Source organism: Bufo gargarizans, chromosome 2 (genome assembly GCF_014858855.1).
Source record: "Bufo gargarizans isolate SCDJY-AF-19 chromosome 2, ASM1485885v1, whole genome shotgun sequence".
Lineage (NCBI taxonomy): Eukaryota > Metazoa > Chordata > Amphibia > Anura > Bufonidae > Bufo > Bufo gargarizans.
In genome coordinates, this window is record NC_058081.1 from 475639845 (window position 1) to 475659806 (window position 19962).

At 46.8% G+C, this 19962-nt stretch overlaps 1 protein-coding gene across 1 annotated transcript in view; it reads left to right on the top strand.

Moving 5' to 3' along the window:
• The window catches only part of NCKIPSD (NCK interacting protein with SH3 domain), a 67630-nt gene that overhangs the window by 17077 nt on the left and 30591 nt on the right, over nt 1–19962 (top strand). The window contains exon 2 of the mRNA XM_044281105.1: nt 19034–19146. Coding sequence (XP_044137040.1) covers nt 19034–19146 — 113 coding nt within the window. The remainder of the gene's footprint in view (nt 1–19033; nt 19147–19962) is intronic.

Sequence of the window (19962 nt, forward strand, 5' to 3'; positions counted from 1 at the left end):
TTAGGGAGTTTATATGGGGTGATCAGGGGTTAATAAGGGGTTAATAAATAACGGGGGGGGGGGGGGGTGTAGTGTGGTGTTTGGTGCGACTTTACTGACCTACCTGTGTCCTCTGGTGGTCGATCCTAACAAAAGGGACCACCAGAGGACCAGGTAGCAGGTATATTAGACGCTGTTATCAAAACAACGTCTAATATACCTGTTAGGGGTTAAAAAAATCAGATCTCCAGCCTGCCAGCGAGCGATCGCCGCTGGCATGCTGGAGATCCACTCGCTTACCTTCCGCTCCTGTAAGCGCGCGCGCGCCTGTGTGCGCGCGTTCACAGGAAATCCCGGCCCTCGCGAGATGACGCGTATATGCGTCGTCATGCGCAGGGCTGCCGCCTCCGGACCGCACATCTGCGTTAGGCGGTCCGGAGGCGGTTAAAAAGTGGGTTTTGGAAATTTTCGTAAAAATTTTAAGAATAGCTTCTAAGCCTTCTAAAAATAAAATGACCTTTACAAATTTATGCCAACATAAAGTAGACATATGGGGAATGTTAAGTAATACATATTTTATGAGGTATCACTTTGTTTTAAAAGGAGAGAAATTGAAATTTTAAAAATGGCTAATTTTTCATTTTTTTTTTTTGTAAATTTGGGATTTTTTCATAAATAAACGTGAAATATATTGAGTCAAATTTATGACTATCATAAAGTACAGTGTGTCACGAGAAAACAATCTCAGAATGGCTTGGATAAGTAAAAGTGTTTCAAAGCTATTACCACATAAAGTGACACATGTCAGATTCAATGGGGCTGATCTACGAGCGGGTCCACAAACCAGTTTGTATGCAAGTTGTAGGGTTTAGGACCAAGCTATGGTGCTGCATTTAAAGGGGTTCTCTATTGATGGCCTATCAATATCAGATCAGTGGGGGATCGGCACCCCTGCCAATCAGCTGTTTTAAGGAGCTCTGGCATCGTAACCACAAAGCGGGCAGAACTGGTTACTGCAGCGCCACCCTCATTCACTGGATCAGCACTGCAGTAACAGGGCACAGCTGCTGCACACTGTACGGAGATGTGGGGTGTCACTGCCTGGTACTGGCACTCCAGCTCCTGAAAACAGCTAATTAGCAAGAGTGTCTGGAGTCAGACCTGCACCATTCTGATATTGATAGTCATGTCCTGCAAAACCCCTTTTTAAAAGGGTTATTCTCATTGTTTATCCCCCACAGCAATCTGCTGTAATCTGCAGGGGAACCTGGAGGTAACTATTCAGTTGCACCACAGCGCCTCCACAGGAGAAATGCAACATTGCATTGTGCCTCTGAATTGCTTGAGCAGCCTAGGTCCTCCAGAGAGAGATGCTCTTCGCAGGCATGCTCATTCTCAACCTGCGGCCCTCCCAGCTGTTGTAAAACTACAACTCCATAATTCATCAATGGTTAAGGAGGTCAGATCGTGAAGTATCTGCCTTCTAGATTATCCGGGATTCAATTATCATTCTGGAGGAATAATCTTTAAAACATAACATTTAATGTCTTTGCTAATAAAAAATCCTTGATACAATGTGCGAAAAAAGAAGAAAAGATGAATATAGTGAGATGAACACGGTGTAGGACCATTAATGGCTAAGGCCCATGGTCATCTCAGTATATTGATATTAAACTTGAGTGCGCGGCGGCACTGAGAGGGTAACCAGTGTGTCCTACCGGTACCCAGGGAAGGATGTAGGCTGCTTCACCACACGATATTCTGGTAGTCGTTCTTCCTGTATGGATGGTCGGATGAATCTGTTAGGGAGATAGCAACCGGCTGACAGTCTAACATGTGTGTAGGGTCCCTAAGGAAATCCTATGGCTGTCTAACCGATACCCTAATGACTAGAAGTGTGGTAGCAGCCTGACCACAGGGCACTCGTCCTTGAAAGGACGACCCTGTCTGGAACCTTTCCCTACCTCTAGTAACTATATGTCCCTAACTATGCATGAGCATTGTCCCTACAAGCATGTTTCACTGCCAGGACATTAGGCAGTTCATCAGGGGAGATGATATAAAGCAGGTCAATCCCAAATGAAATGGTAATACCTGATGACCAAAAATGACACAGTCAGTCAAAGTGGTCAGTAGGTGCACGAGGATGGTCGGCTCCTGTGTGGGCTACCCCATAGATAAGGGGTTAGGAATAATGCAGTAAACCGATATGTGTAGCTGCATATGGGACGCCAACTAACCTGGCGTTCGTTCCTGATTTAAATAGCCCAGTTCCCGCTTCTGATGACGTCAGTACCAGACGTCAGGTGGCGCAGCGCTCGCCCGCACGTAGGCGTCGCGCATGCGCACAACACAGAGTTGGAACGAGGCTTGGGGCGCAGAACCAGTGCCTGATGCGAGATGCACTTCTGCGCATGCGCGAATTCGCATAAGATATCGCGAGATCGCGGAAGCTGATGCCAACAACGAGAGAAGTTGGAGGCGACTCGGGTATTTGATGCTTCAAAGTCTGCATATGTCGTACCCACGATCGGACAATCATAGGTACAGCTACGCATATTAAACCACAATCGGCTCTTATTTATAGATATTTGGGGCTATTCTTCCCAAGTGGGGTCGAAACCGCTGACGGACAGTAAAAAAAACACAGCGACAGGTCATAGAAGGTGGTCATAGGAGATAAGATAATATCTCATATAGGTTCTTGATCAACATGAGTACATAACCTATAACCTGATATTGCAAGGTTATGGTACAGTTGGTTGTTATCAAGTGGGTGTTCAAACTCACCCATAAGTTAGAAAGTATTGTCTCAGGTACTTCAAAGATAACAAAAGATGGTAAGAAAAAGTGGTAAGAAAAAGTGGTAAGAAAAAGTGGACGGTGGCTAGTACAACTGCTGTCAAGAAGGCGGTGATGACGGTGGCATAGATCCTCAAAGAATGTCAGTCTACAAAAAGCAGCTGTAATTCAACTGTTCATTGAGACCATTAGGTGTGACAGTCTTTAAGAGAAATATCCACCGTGTCTCACGCTGTAAAAGGATTTTATCCAAATCCCCGCCTCTTTTGGGGGGGCTGACGGTCTCAATGCCCATAACCCTAATGACCTTGGGATTGCCTTGGTGTAGTTCGCAGACGTGTCGTGCCACTGGAGTATCGCGACGCTTATCAATATCTAGGAGATGCTCACCAATGCGTCTACGCAACTCGCGCTTGGTTTTCCCAATATACTCCATGTGGCAAACACAGGTGATTTTATATATTACCCCAACAGTTCTGCATGAGATGAAGTCTTTAATCTCAAAGTTACGCTTCAGGTTTGTACTGTAAAAAGTTTTTCCTGGGCTGATACTACCGCAGGCCACACACCCGCTGCATCTGAAACAGCCCACAGGTCGACGTCCAAGCCACATATTGGGCTTGGTTGGTGGTGCAAGATGGCTATGCACCAGTAGATCTTTGAGACTATGTCCCTTTCTAAAGGTCACCTGTGGGTGTTCATGCAGGACTTCCCTGACATCTGGGTCCATAAGTAAAATGGGCCAGTGTCGTTTTAAGATCTCTTTGATTCCTTTGCGGAACCGTCAAAAGTTGTAATGAACCTCACTTTTCTGTCACTTTCTTGCTTAGGCTTTGGGGTAAGTAGTGTCTCTCTTGGGGTATTTTTCGCCCTCTGAAATGCTCCTTTCAGTACCTTGTCAGGGTAACCCCTGGCCCTAAATCTTTGCCGGAGGTCTGCTGCCTGTCGTAAGAACTCTTGTTCTTCAGAACAGTTTCTGCGCAAGCGCAGATGCTGTCCGTAAGGTATCCCTCTCTTTAGTGGCAGAGGATGGCTACTCTGCCAGTGTAGGACTGAATTTGTAGCAGTTGTTTTGCGAAAAACGGTGGTAGAGAGCTCACCTCCAGGGGTCTTAGAAATACGGATATCAAGAAAAGGTAGAGAACTCTCGCCAATCTCGTAGGTGAAACGGAGGCCAATACTGTTAGAATTAAGAGAGTCCACAAACTTTTTGAAATCCTTGGTGCCCGCATTCCAGACAATTAAAATGTCATCAATGTACCGGGCCCATAAGGTGATGGGCCCGGTCATCGATTCACCTTCCCCAAAAACGACGGTCGCCTCCCACCAGCCCAGGAGCAGATTGGCATAGGACGGCGCACAGGAACAACCCATGGCCGTGCCCCTGAGCTGGTGGTAGATGCGACCGTCGAAGGTGAAGAAGTTATGCACCAACAGAAATCTGAGTAACCGTAGGACAAAAGCATTATGCGCCTGATACTGCCGTCCTCGCATGCTGAGGTAGTAACTGACAGCCGTAAGGCCAGCTTCGTGTGGTATGGAGGAATACAACGCCTCCACATCTATGCTGGTAAGCAAGGAATGGTCCTCAATATAGATCCCTTCCACCCGTTTCAGAAGGTCCATCGTATCACGGGTGTACGAGGGGAGTGCAGTCACAAAGGGCATAAGGATCTGGTCTACATATATCCCTATATTTTGGCAGATACTCCCAATGCCGGCGACGATTGGTCTCCCCTTGAGTGGTCTAAGGCCTTTATGGACCTTGGGGAGACTGTAAAACGTGGCCATAACGGGGTGCCTGGGATACATGAAGTCCAGCTCCTCTTGTGAGATAAGATTCTCCGCTCTCCCGGCTAAGAGAATCTCCCGTAATTCAACCACGTATGATGCTGTAGGATTGTGCGTCAACAACTGATAACTATTGCTATCTTTCAGGATATGTTCACACATGGATTGATAATCAGGTCGATTCATGATAACCGTGTTTCCACCCTTATCGGATGGTTTGATGACTATATCCTTGTCTTCTTTCAAAGACTTAATAGCACGATGTTCTTCAGATGAACAATTATTGTACTGTGGAGGATACTCCTTAGCCATCAAATCAGCACTGACAAGTTGTAGAAAGACGTCTACACATGAAACGTCACCAGTAGGCGGCATTTTATTGCTTTTGTTACGCAAAGGGGTGAATGGGCCAACACCCTGCGACGTATGTTCGTCTTCTGCTAAACTGTGTAGCAACTCGACATCCTTCAGAATGTCTGCTGGTATGCCTAAGATCTGAGATCTCTTCTTTTCAACGTTCTTAAAATGTTTATGCCACCTGAGCTTTCTTATAAACAAATGGAGGTCCTTAACCCAAGTAAACATGTCGTAATGACGAGTGGGGACAAATGACAACCCCTTTGATAATATTGCCATTTCGCTATGGGTAAGGGTATGGCTAGAAAGATTGATTATTTCTGGCCCGATAGATCCCGTGTGATGGGGCGGTTCCTTAGTGGGTAACTCACACCCTGATCTAAAAAACCGGTTTTATTTGGACCAGTTGTACCTCTGCCTCTTCCCCTACCTCTCCCTCTTTTATTGAAATTTTTTGATTTATTCCGGTTAGGATTGCCCCCAGATTCTCTCTCACTGTCCGAGAGTTCGGTGTCAGTGGTGGAGATCTCTGAAGTTATTTCTTTAGGGATCACTTCCTTCAGGACAGAGTAGGCCTTATTCTCTTTGAATTCGGCTAAATCCTTATTGAACTGCCTATGTTTTCGTTCTCGTAGGTAATACTGATATTTCTCAACTGTAACTTGGAGTTGTTTTTCTTTATTTTGAAATTCAGGATCACCTACGAAAGTTTTTGTCACTTCAATCTGAGTTTTCAGTTTTTCAGTTAGGCTAGTTAAGTTTAGTCTTTCCTCCTCCAATAGAAGTGTCATCAATTGGAGTGAGCTTTTTGTGGCCAGTTGCTCCCAACGTGTGGTGAAACCAGGGCTCCGCTGTTTCTGTACTGGAGTGACAGAAATGCGGAGTCCTCGGGGTACGATGCCCTGCCTGATATAATTATCAAGGCTCTGTACCTCCCACCAACTGGCCAAATGTTCTTTATAAAGACGATTTAATTCCTTGAAGGCAATCTTAAAGGAGGGTATACTCTTTTTTTTTTTTGCTGATAAGATTTATCAGAAAAGACCTCTTTGGCCTCTTCAAACCATGTCTCTGTATTTATGCCACTGTCCAGAAAGCCTGCCATATCAAAAGTACAGTATGATCAATAATTCATCAATGGTTAAGGAGGTCAGATCGTGAAGTATCTGCCTTCTAGATTATCCGGGATTCAATTATCATTCTGGAGGAATAATCTTTAAAACATAACATTTAATGTCTTTGCTAATAAAAAATCCTTGATACAATGTGCAAAAAAAGAAGAAAAGATGAATATAGTGAGATGAACACGGTGTAGGACCATTAATGGCTAAGGCCCATGGTCATCTCAGTATATTGATATTAAACTTGAGTGCGCGGCGGCACTGAGAGGGTAACCAGTGTGTCCTACCGGTACCCAGGGAAGGATGTAGGCTGCTTCACCACACGATATTCCGGTAGTCGTTCTTCCTGTATGGATGGTCGGATGAATCTGTTAGGGAGATAGCAACCGGCTGACAGTCTAACACATGTGTGTAGGGTCCCTAAGGAAATCCTATGGCTGTCTAACCGATACCCTAATGACTAGAAGTGTGGTAGCAGCCTGACCACAGGGCACTCGTCCTTGAAAGGACGACCCTGTCTGGAACCTTTCCCTACCTCTAGTAACTATATGTCCCTAACTATGCATGAGCATTGTCCCTACAAGCATGTTTCACTGCCAGGACATTAGGCAGTTCATCAGGGGAGATGATATAAAGCAGGTCAATCCCAAATGAAATGGTAATACCTGATGACCAAAAATGACAGTCAGTTTTTTTACTGTCCGTCAGCGGTTTCGACCCCACTTGGGAAGAATAGCCCCAAATATCTATAAATAAGAGCCGATTGTGGTTTAATATGCGTAGCTGTACCTATGATTGTCCGATCGTGGGTACGACATATGCAGACTTTGAAGCATCAAATACCCGAGTCGCCTCCAACTTCTCTCGTTGTTGGCATCAGCTTCCGCGATCTCGCGATATCTTATGCGAATTCGCGCATGCGCAGAAGTGCATCTCGCATCAGGCACTGGTTCTGCGCCCCAAGCCTCGTTCCAACTCTGTGTTGTGCGCATGCGCGACGCCTACGTGCGGGCGAGCGCTGCGCCACCTGACGTCTGGTACTGACGTCATCAGAAGCGGGAACTGGGCTATTTAAATCAGGAACGAACGCCAGGTTAGTTGGCGTCCCATATGCAGCTACACATATCGGTTTACTGCATTATTCCTAACCCCTTATCTATGGGGTAGCCCACACAGGAGCCGACCATCCTCGTGCACCTACTGACCACTTTGACTGACTGTGTCATTTTTGGTCATCAGGTATTACCATTTCATTTGGGATTGACCTGCTTTATATCATCTCCCCTGATGAACTGCCTAATGTCCTGGCAGTAAAACATGCTTGTAGGGACAATGCTCATGCATAGTTAGGGACATATAGTTACTAGAGGTAGGGAAAGGTTCCAGACAGGGTCGTCCTTTCAAGGACGAGTGCCCTGTGGTCAGGCTGCTACCACACTTCTAGTCATTAGGGTATCGGTTAGACAGCCATAGGATTTCCTTAGGGACCCTACACACATGTGTTAGACTGTCAGCCGGTTGCTATCTCCCTAACAGATTCATCCGACCATCCATACAGGAAGAACGACTACCGGAATATCGTGTGGTGAAGCAGCCTACATCCTTCCCTGGGTACCGGTAGGACACACTGGTTACCCTCTCAGTGCCGCCGCGCACTCAAGTTTAATATCAATATACTGAGATGACCATGGGCCTTAGCCATTAATGGTCCTACACCGTGTTCATCTCACTATATTCATCTTTTCTTCTTTTTTCGCACATTGTATCAAGGATTTTTTATTAGCAAAGACATTAAATGTTATGTTTTAAAGATTATTCCTCCAGAATGATAAAACTACAACTCCCACAATGCCCTGCTGTGGGCTGATAGCTGTAGGCTGTTCGGGCATGCTGGGAGTTGTAGTTTTGCAACAGCTGGAGGGCCACAGGTTGAGCGTGCCTGCTCTTCGTATCTGCTCTCCATTCCAGCAAATTGATGAAGATCTGAAATAAGAGACTCCCTGTAAAAACGACATCCCCTTTAAATCAGCTTGCACTCCTACATAGCCTTGTAATGATGAATTGACTTGCCGTTAATTCCTCACTACTCCGCCTGCTGGCTGCTTGTAGAATTACACACGCCTTTGGTAACTTTGCTGTGATTTGCACTTGGCACGGAGGATTTTTTTTTTTTCCGTGCGCGGTGACAACCGTCCACTTTTTATTTTATTTTTTATTTTTCCTTCTTTGGAATGTGCTCGCTGCTTCTTTCATCCTTGGAATTGATTCGATTTGTCAAAATGAAAAGTACAGATCTCTTTTCACACTTCCTTTCTGGAAATTCTGCTAATGATTGCATTTGTTTGTGATGTTGCGGTTTTGTATGTTTCGTGCTCTCTGTTATTACTATGTGCGGCTTCCATGTCCTGATGGTTTGGGGATGTCCTCTTAACGGACTGCAGATGCTTGGATCCAGTTGCATTTTTTTTCTTAGTGTTTCTGCTAAAATGAAATGGCAGTGTGCAGCAGTACCGGCAGCAGAAAACCTTCCTTTTCTCAGATTCCTCGGATAGAGTTGGAACAAACGTTGTTTGTTTCTGTGTCCGTTCCATTTTTTTTGCGGATAGGATGCGGAGCCGTTCATTTCAATAAGTCCGCAAAAAATGTGCTGTCCGCACCAGTATGTCCCTTCCGTAGAAAAAAAAAATGTCCTATTCTTGTCCGTTTTAGGCATTGCTACGATGGATCTGCAAATAAAAAACTGCCATAAGGATGTCATCCGTTTTTTTGCAGACCGCAATACACAGTCGTGTGCATGTAGCCTTACTGCATTATGTGAAAATTCTCTTAGGGTGGGTTCAGCCATAGCGGTCACAGCCTGTGTCAGCACGGGGGGTTTTTCCTGTAAATTAACTCTGTTTTCAAGATAATTGGACTGTTTAGCAGGTAAATGGCCACTTTTTTGCGGATCAGATGCGGACCCATTCATTTCAATGAGGCTTCAAAAAAATGCGGACAGCCCACCATGTGCTCTCCGCATCCGTATCTCTGTTCCGCTCTCCTGTAAATAAGATGGAACATGTCCTATTTTTGTCCATTTTGTGGACAAGAATAGGCATTTTTTACATAGAGTGGAGCACGCGGAAAGGTAAAATGAAGGACCCACATGGTTGGTATCTGTGTTTAGTGGATCTGCGATTTGCCAACCGCAAAACAGATGGACATGTGTATGGAGCCTAAAAAGAATCCGTTACCAAATACAGCTGACGTGGGACATGGCTGCTAGTCAGCTGAGTCTATTGCAGTTGTTCCCATGTCGATAAGTGCCTGCAATCTGTAGAAATTAGCCATTTTATTAAAATGCAAATGACACCCTAAGTGCAACAAGGGTAGTGCTGTTGCACCCAAAGGCTCCGCTCCTACACAGGCAGCCCCCCCACCTCTTTGAATGACGGGGCCATGCTGTGAAGAAATAGTCACGCGTGGCTCCAAAGTCTCACACCTGCACCTTTGCGCGCCGTACAGTAAAAAAGCTCATTGGCCAATTAACGCCTTACTGTGCTGTGTTTGGCGCAGGCGCAGGACAGAATACATCAGCATGTGAGCTTCTCGTTGCGTTTAGGGGCTCATTTGCATATTAATAAAAGGCTAATTTCTGCGGTTTGAGGGCACTTATCGATATGCGAACCGCAGCGTTAGACTCGGCTCACTAGCACACGTTTTAGTAGGATGTATTAAATTCCCTTGAAAAATTTGAAAAGTGCGCTCGTTTGCTGTAAACTTTCTTTGCGGTTTAAAAAAAAAAAAAAAAAAGTGACTGCTACTTCTGGGCCTAAAAATCATGAGTTGGAAAATTTGAATAAATGCTATTTAGGCTACACTTTTCTACTCCTCAGGGGCGGGTCCTTATTAAAAAAAATATACAAAATTTATGGCACAGGTTTTTTCTTATTTAGCAGACCCAGCAGAGAACATGGGGGTTACTGCATAGGGTTAAAGGAGATGCAATTTTATCACAGTGTTCAAATTACATTACTATCCAAACTGTAAAACTCCATTTACTGGGTCACTTGTATTGAAGAATCAGAATTTTTTTTTTTTTTATCATTGCTTCCTCTTTGTAAACTACATGAGGGATAGGGTAACGCAGTCATCTCTATTGCAGAATTATCAGCTCCGATTCAGGTGCACCGATATGTCACATGACCCACAGTCTGGTCCTACCCCCCCCTTCCCTCCCCAAAGTCCTACAGATTCTGCTGCGTGCATCGGAAGTCAGTCTCTCTGTACAAACTTATGAGACGCACAATGGGTGTACCACAGGCTTGCACAGAGAGACTGACTTTTGGACGATCCTCTCGGAACTCCTGAGGGGTCTAGTTTAAAAAAAAAAAAAAACGCCCAACCCGATGCTCTCATCTGGGGGAAGAGTTCAGCCAGCTGCACAGCTTTGCAGAAACCAACTTTTTGGCGTTAATTTGATCCCTGTATGACTTTCCTGAGGCGGCCCCATTAAAGGGGTTTTCCGGTACTTCGATATTGATGGACTGCCCTCAGGATAAGTAATCAATATCAAATCGATCAGCACTAAAAACTCTATATTGGATGGAGGTGGAAGCAGAAAGGCTCTGCACGCTGCGTAGCGGTCGTACCGGAATGCAGCAGCATATAAGTGAGGTGCATTTCCACCTACACTGTATGGTTCAATGTGTGTTTTCCGACGCTGGCGGCTGCATGAAACGGCTGATCAGTGGGGGTCGGGGCATTCTGCACACCCACTGATCTGATACTGATGACCTACCCTCAAGATGTCTAAGTACGTAATGCATAATCACAAGATTAGGGTGGGTTCACACTAGCATTAGGGATTCCGTTATGGCTTTCCGTTAAAACATGGTTATAACAGAATCCATAAGACGGAAGGACGGATCCGCTATGCTGCCCGATAGACTTGTATTATGACGGAATGCAAAATGGAAGCCTTTCAAAAGGCATTCCGTTTTCTTTCCGTCCTAATAGAAGTCTATGGGAATCAAAACAGATCCGTCTGGGTCCCGTTATTCAAGATGGAAAACAGAGTCCTGTTGACAGGACCCAGACGGATCCGTTACGCTTTCCCCTCAGACTTTTATTAGGACGGAAAGCAAACTGAATGCCTTTTGAAGGCTTCCATTTTGCATTCCGTCATAATACAAGTCTATGGGCAGCATAGCGGATCCGTCCTTCAGTCTTATGGATTCTGTTATTTTCCGTTATAACGGAAAGCCATAATGGAATCCCTAACGCTAGTGTGAACCCACCATTATCTGTAATTTTGGGTACAGCGTGGCTGATAATTGACTGGTGTAGAAGGTAATGGAAGGGGCTGGCGCCAACACCCCAATTTTTTATTTTTTTATTCTATCGGACTGCTGCCGTCCTCTTGCGTTGTGTGTGGATATATTCCATATTGAGCCCCACGTTAAGAGCCGTCATGCCTCCAGAGGGTTTTCACGCTCGCTGATTTTCATATTCGGTGACTGATGCGTCTGCCTTTTATCCATTATTATTTTTACTGTATTCTTCTCGTAAAGAGTAGTAGAAGAATCAATGAGGAACATGGCAGCTGGAAGCCCGCGCTCCTCATAAAGCGAGACGACACGCCATTGAATTAAAGAGATTTTCCTGCCCTTTACCTTGGAATTGCATTGAGCTAACCTGTCAGGCGGACGGCGCCGTCCGCTTTGATGCGTCGCGTCTGGGGAACAGCTGCCACTATTTTTAGTTGTCGTCTACGGTGCAATGTGACATTTTTTGCTGCTTCTTCCCCCTCTCCCCGGTGCACCCGAGGACGATTGCTATTGTAGTCAATTATTGTAACCCTGAAGTACGTGTTGAATTTGCTGTGATATAATGATGTTCAGCTCCTTGACAGGCGGCATATAACCTAAGCGAACCCCCCCCCCAGATAATACGGCGCGGCTAAACAAAGCTAATCACTTAGAGGGGGAGCGCCGCTGTGGTTTCACGTAATAAATCACGTTGTAGGCCACGGGAAGAAAAATGAAATGTCACATACTACCTGGTAGTACAAGGGAATTGGGTGACGGGGGGGATTCTGGGACGTGGAGGTGGGGGGTGGTAGCTCCAGATGATTAGGGTTACCTGGGTTATAGTCCTGCAATAACTGATGCCTCGTATCCTCATATCTGATACCCCAGAGAGGAGAGAAGTCGTACAGAAGAAACCTGCGGAGCTTTATCAAGGAAAAAGCTTTTTGAAAGCTGTCGAATGTAGGTATTAAAGGTCTACCTACCTCATACTGCACATGTGGAAGCCAAAACAGCCGCTCGTAGATGGCTCTCAACCCCCAAAATTGTGGGATCACCCATGATCATCTGTGGGGAAACCCGGCCGTAAGTGTTTGATTTCCCTGCAGCGCCACCACAGGTGACTTTAAGCATCGCACATTAGCCAGTTTACGTCAATGGGTTAATCCAGGACAGGTCCTCCTACGCCCATTCTAACCCCTGTGTACTCTGACCAAGAGATGACGGTCTGCAGCAGCGGTCTCCCCCCCAATTAAAGAGGACCCCTCCCCTCTCCTGACATGTCTGTTTTAATAACTACGTGCCTTGTAGTAACAGTTCTGGGGCATCTATTCTTATGACTCTGTTGTTCCATTCATTATTATTCCTGCTAGAAGTAATGAATGAATTGCTAGCAGTTTGGAATGAGGGTCCTGATGGGTGTTACCAGTTGGGGACACACACACACACACCCCAACTGGTAACGTCCATCTGGATCTTCATTCCAAACTGCTAGCAGGAATAATAGAGCAATGGCACAACATGTGCTAAAGCGGTGGTTCTCTAGGAGCATTGCACCCTATGGCAGTACACAGCTGCAGGTGGTTTGCATACTTACTACACAAGCCCTGCAGACTATTGCATTGCAGGCTAAAGAACGGGACCTTCATCCTCTTTCCTGAAACGCGTTATACTAAGACTAAGTAAAGACTTGCGCTGACAGACGTGTGATGTTGCGCTGATGTACAATAGGTAGATGTTCATTTTCCTGGCTGATCACCTATAAGCCCCTGACGGAAGCTGTTGCCGCTTGGTTGGTGTTTTATATGGAAGCAGCGGTCATTTATCACGTAGCTGCAGAGAGCCCTGAGCGGGGTTTAATGGTCCAGCCGTCCTCCTCGCAGATTCCAAAAACACGGGAGGTCTGTAAAAAGACGGCAGCTGTTCCCATCCGGCGCGCTCACGGGCCGTATCCTATTACAATCCGCCGTCTACTGGCGCTTCTTATTTAGCGCCCCTTTGAGTTGAAGTAGGTGAGGAATTGTGGGTGTCATGTCTCCTCTCAGTTGCTGGGGCGTCTCTTTAGGTCTCGGTGATTAGAGGCTCGTCACGTCCCTTCTCAGCCCCAACTACTGTCCTCCTCATCCGCCATCTGTCTGCACTTCAGGCCTATTACATGCCGCGTGCCCATAGTGAGCAGAGCTGCTAACTCCTTCTAGGATAAATGTATTCTCCTAATGACTGTTTAAAGCGGACCTGTCATTCCTCTGTTAATCCTCCAGGAAATGTATGGCTGAATCAACAACTGGGGGTTGCCATTCCCTCACTCCACAATGACATATAATGTAGGGACGCTGCCAGCCGACAAGGGGATTTGTTTGTATATAGCGGTTCTCCACCAAAAAAAACACGTAGCATGCAGCATTTTTGGACATTGTGGCCGACGGGCAATGCTAGCTGCTGTATGGCTATGTGGTGGCATACGTTGGGGAGGGGGATACTGAAGGGGGTTACCTCAGACGTTATGTGAACAGGTTCTAAAACGCTTGTCAGTTTATTCATACATTTTCAAGGGAAATAACAGAGGAACAGGACAAGACAAAACTCTACAACATAAATGCTCTTCAGAATCAGTTTATTTCTTGCAGAATTGACTTAAAGGGGTTTCCAGGACTAGAAAAACATGGCTGCTTTATTCGCAGAAAGGGCGCCACACCTGTCCACGGGTTAGGTCTTGTATTGCTGCTCGACTTTACTGAAGTAAATGTGGCTGAGCCGCAGGACCACACGCACCCTGGGGACGGGGGGTGGCGCTGTTTGTTTTGGTTTTTTTTGGGGGGGGGGGGGGGGAGCAGCCATATTTGTCTGATCCTGGACAACCCCTGTAAAGTAGGCCGCAGGTCACTATTACATCTAGGCCTGTCCGCTGCGCAGGCGTGAAATCCAAGGACCTGTCCGATTTCATAAGCCCTTGCCTTTCCCTTGAGCTAACTATCCTGGAGCCTCTTTTTAGTTGGAACTCTACGTTGCATCGTTCTTCTATTATTCCTCCTGAAAATGTCACTTTGATGGACCAATCCTCTTGATATTGAGGCTGGTGTGGAGACGCGGTCTAGCAGATGGAGATGAGCTCAGAAGACCAAATAATCATGTGCATGTGGAAGGAGACGCCCCACGACGTCGGGAATGAACAGAGACGCCCCCCGTTGCTCGTGTCACCCTCCGCCGACCACCATTGTCATCAAAGTACAATCATCGTCTTTATAAATCCGTCCAGTCAGCGATTGTGAACATTGCTCGTCTTTGTCCGGTGATCCACGGCCTGTGTGGTCAGCGTTACTGTTCATCCGGAGCGAGGCCGGAAAGCGAGAAGAAGAGAAAATGCGAGAAGCGGAGAACGTTCCAGGCAGGGAATCTGGACACTCGCTGCGGGTTTCAGCAGGAGGACACTTTATAAGCCGCTTATTTTCAAGGGACCCTTCCAACAAGTAGGAATCATTAAATATGGACCAGCCCTTTAACTAAAGGTGTTTAATATTTATGACCTATACTCGGGATAGGCCATCAATTTCTGATTGGTGAGGGTCTAACACCCGGCGCTTACTAAGAACAGCGCCGTCCATTGTATAGTGGCTGTGCTTGGTATTGCAGGCCATTCACTTGAATGGGTCTGAGCTGCACCAAGGCCCCCAGACCGATGAATGTGATGACACTGGACTGGGAAGAGCGCCAACTGATAAGCGATCCGATCGGTATTAAACACCCAGACAACACCTTTTATAAAACATGGCTTCCTCCTCTGTGGACAAAGTCCTGTAACACTTCTCGCACCAGATCTAAATCACGTCCTCGCAGATCTCCTGCCGTCCCCACATTAGGCGCCACCTGTACTAATGGTAATTACGATGAAATCTTTATTGCTTTGCTTTCTGTAAGCAGCGGACCTCACATATTCCATTAATTCAGCGGCGTTTGCTTCCTGCAGAAATGGATGTAATGTTCCTCCGAAGTGAGATGCTAATTAATGAGATTAATCGCAGAGTTCTGCTCCGCCATGCTTCAGCAGGTTGTTTGCACAATGTTAGATGGTGCTTTGGGTCAGGGGCAGCGCTGGGGGGGGATCCGGGCAAGGGGAGCGCGCCCCCCCCCCCCCGTGTTACACAGACGGACTGGATGCTAATTAGATTATGCAAATTTAAAACGGTATGAAAGGTTTCCGCCGTTGACGTTGATCATCTCCGATCGCGTTGAGTCTCGTATGCTTCTTACTACTACATTGGTTTCTATCTATATGATCTGCCCCCCAGTTCAAGCCTTGCAGCCCTGCTGCCCCTGCCCAGTATGAACGGAGCTGCGGTCCAGTTTGCACACGGCCGCTCCATTCATCTCTATGGACCTGCCTGAAAGAAGCCACTTCCAGCAATCCCAGAGAGATGAATGGAGCAGCAGCCGAAGTGCTCCTCTCCTGCTCCATTCATATGGGGGGCACAGGACCCCTCCTGGAGGGATTGGAGGGGTCCCAACCTTTGATTAGACCCTTATCCCCTATCCTGTGGGGAAATGATCTACTAAAACAGGCATGTCAGGAGAGCGGACGTCTACCCTCCCTAGACGCTTAGGAGTAGGTCACATTCTCTTCACCAGGGATGCCCAACCTGCGGCCCTCCAGCTGTTGCAAAACTACAACTCCCAGCATGCCCGGACAGCCTACAGCAGGGCTTGATGGGAGTTGTAGTTTTACAACAGCTGGTTGAGCATCCCTGCTCTTTACCAATCCCCCAAAGATGAGAAGAGCCTGGTCTGTCCTCTGCTCTCCCCCACCCCCCCCCCCTCCTCAGATTTAAAGGGGTATTCCCATCTTGTAATCTTATGGCATGTTGCCACTGATATTCCATCAGTGTATAATCGGTAGGGGTCATACCTCGGGGACCCCCAACGTGCCTGAGAAGTAAAACGCTTTGCTGTTTTTCCCTGCCCGGTGGCACCCGGTCACCCACGATGCAGATGAACTGCAGCACAAGCTCCATTCAAGCACATGGCTGGCTTCTGCTTTAGCCCCTTCATTCTCAGCCCGATCACTGCCCGTGTACACACTCAGACGCCCTTTAGTCGACGATTTGCATCTTTTATTTCGGCATTTAAAATGTTTGTGTCCACGCGTTTTCTTTCCTCATAGTTATCAGGTTCACTTTGTCATATTATTTGTTGGCTCTCACTAAGGGTACTTTCACACCTGCGTTGTTGGATTCCGGCAGGCAGTTCCGTTGCCTGAACTGCCTGCCGGATCCGGAAATCCGTGCACAAACGGATAGCATTTGTAAACTGATCCGGATGCGGATTTCAACATGCCAGATCTCTTTGTTCTCAGGGAGGATGCCGCTGCCAGATCTAAGCCATGGTCTGAATATGCCGTCCAAGTAGCGTACGTCACTCACTTTCGCTCCTTCCCGCACTACTGGAGCCTGGATACCTACACAGCAGGGCGGTGCGGAGTTGTCCTTTAAATAAGGCAATTTGTCATCCATAATAACAAAATAACATGGTCATAAAAGGCAGAGAAGTGCTCAAAACCCCATATGCTGTAGTGCATATATACATCTATATATATCTATACATCTATATATATCTATACATCTATATATATCTATCATCTAGGAAGCAAGTCCTGCACATGTGGTCTGTTGCCAACGGCAATCCCCAGCAAAAATGCATACGGTGGAGGATGCCGGCAGCGGACTACATGTACCACAGAGACATCCTACACTAGATGGTCAAATGTGTGGATGTAATTGGCTATATAAAGCACAAACATTTACAGAGAAAAAAAATATAGTGCACTACAATGGAATATGCAATTGACAAAATATGGCTAAACCCTCACACTGATATAAGAATATATTGGCAAAAGTCTCATTTTAATATCAAGAACATACCGTAGCCCGTGCACCCCTGTCAAGGTCTCTCAAAGTGGCACAGAACTTAACGCTAACCTATCTGTGACATATGAGCAGATACGGATAGGGGCATAGAGTCCGACTCGCAGTCAAAAACTCCCAGCTACCTCCAGCGTGAAATCACACATATGGTGGGAGGAGGCTGCGTGTCCCACCTATCACTGGCTTAAGCAACGCAGGCTACACAGATGCACCTGAACGTTACCATTAAAGGGAACCTGTCACCTGGATTTTGGTTATAGAGCGGAGGACATGGGCTGCTAGATCGCCTCTGCCGCAAGTGTGAAAGTACCCTTAGAAAAACATGGCTGCTTTCTTCCAGCACCAGCCCTGTCCACGGGTTGTGTCTGGTATTATTGTAGCTGTGCTTCATCTGTGTCAATGGGGACAGCTGCGATACCATGAACACAGCAGGGGTGGTGTGTTTTTTTTAATTTTTTGTTTTTTTTTTGTGGAAGAAAACAGCCTTGTTTTTCTAATCCTGGACAGCCCCTTGAAGAATAATAGAAGCAGGATTTCACTGGAAGGGCCTTTTTAAGGTCCATTCAGACGTCCGCGTGATGGTTCCGGACCCATAAAGGACACTCTCTTAATAATTGAGGTCCTGTGGTTGCGTCTGACATGGGCGCCAGGAGCTTTGCCTACACGTACCGTAAGAAAAACTAAATATGAACATAGTCGTATAGCGCAGCAAACGTATAAGAGGAGAGGTTTGCCCCTCGGCTGTGTTCCCTGTGTCTTGCACGGTGATCCGATTATTTGTGCAGCCTTATTCCCCTCCAGCCCCCCCCCCCCCCCCCATTTATCACCAATCTCCTCGCTGTCAGCAGCACTGGGACCGCTCGCCCCCGTTATTTTTACCGGGTTTATTTTCACATGGCGTCTAAATATATTCACATTTCATCTACGTTTGTCCTTCCAAAAATGTCCAAGCGGATTACACAGACTGGAAACAATGTCACGGGCGGCGGGCTGTAACATCGCCTTAAAGTGGAAGGTAATGAAGTGACATGATTGCGTGTCATCAGGCGGGGAGCGATTACCTGCCCTAGAAATACTGTTTTTTATTAAATGGGATGTGGCGGTAAGAGGGGGGAGGTAATTAGATTATTTAGGACAACTTCAGCACGAGAAATGCTTTGAAAGTGACTTGTTACCATGGTTACACGGGACATTGTACTAAGGTTTCAACATCCAAGCATGGATTTTGCTCTGCAAAAGCTGCATCACCTTTGCCATTCTAGTCGGAAATGAACAATGCTTTGCCCTTAGCGTGCACCACTCTGCTCTCCGCTCACCCTGAATGGCGCATAAAAAGCACTTCCGTACAGAGACGTCTTCCTCTGCCGCTCCTTTCTGCTGCTCTGCTTGTGTCAGTCTATTCATGAGCATGGCTAGGTCCAGTCCAGTTAGGAGAGTGCGTATCACTTGAATTGTGCGGTTGCGAATGAATACTTTATGTAAGGCTGCACTCACATCTCTATTTCGGAGATCCGGCTGCCTGATCCGACATACTGGCTGTCGGCTGGAAAAAAAAAGGAAACAAAACGCGGCATTTATGCCGGAAATTGGCTGGATCACCGCCGGACCTCATTGCAGTCAGTGGAGATCCGGCAGGGAAGTAGAGGATCAGACGGACTGCTCTGCACCGGGACAGGCTTTCCGGATCTCAAACTAGAGATGTGAACGAAGCCTAAGGCGGTTGTATCATTTACTCCTCCTAGAAAACCTCTCATGCCTCCATTGTCTCCTCTTCTTCCAGGTGCAAGAACAAGACGTTGTACTCCAGTCGATTGATCGAGCCATTGAAGCCATTCACAACGCAGCCATGACGAACGGGGGTAAATACAACCTGGAGCAGAGAGACGTCCTGCAGTAAGTAGTCGCAGCGGGAGATTGATCGTGAGGGGATTGGTAAAGCTCGCTTTGAAGGAGTCTGCCTTGACGTATTTTGTGCAGCATTTATTAAATCGGACAATGTTTGATAAATTTGGTGCATCTTTAAGTCGAACTCTTCTGCCTGAGACATTACTACACTTTCTCTTCCATCCTTTTACTGGAGTGGAATTGAGACAATTTTTGCAAGCTTTTAAAGAGTCGCAGTTAATAAATCTGGCTTAAATGAGCTTGACAGGCTAACTACATCCACTATCCCCTTCACTCAACAGGCTAACCATATCTACTTTCCACTCCGCTCGACAGGATAGCCACGTCCACTTTTTCCTCCACTCGACAGGCTAACCACGTCCACTTTCTCCTCCGCTCGACAGGCTAACCACGTCCACTTTCTCCTCCGCTCGACAGGCTAACCACGTCCACTTTCTCCTCCGCTCGACAGGCTAACCACGTCCACTTTCTCCACTGCTCGACAGGCTAACCACGTCCACTTTCTCCACTGCTCGACAGGCTAACCACGTCCACTTTCTCCACTGCTCGACAGGCTAACCACGTCCACTTTCTCCACTGCTCGACAGGCTAACCACGTCCACTTTCTCCACTGCTCGACAGGCTAATTACGTCCACTTTCTCCACTGCTCGACAGGCTAACCACGTCCACTTTCTCCACTGCTCGACAGGCTAACCACGTCCACTTTCTCCTCCGCTCGACAGGCTAACCACGTCCACTTTCTCCTCCGCTACAGGCTAACCACCACTTTCTCCTCCGCTCGACAGGCTAACGTCCATTCTCCA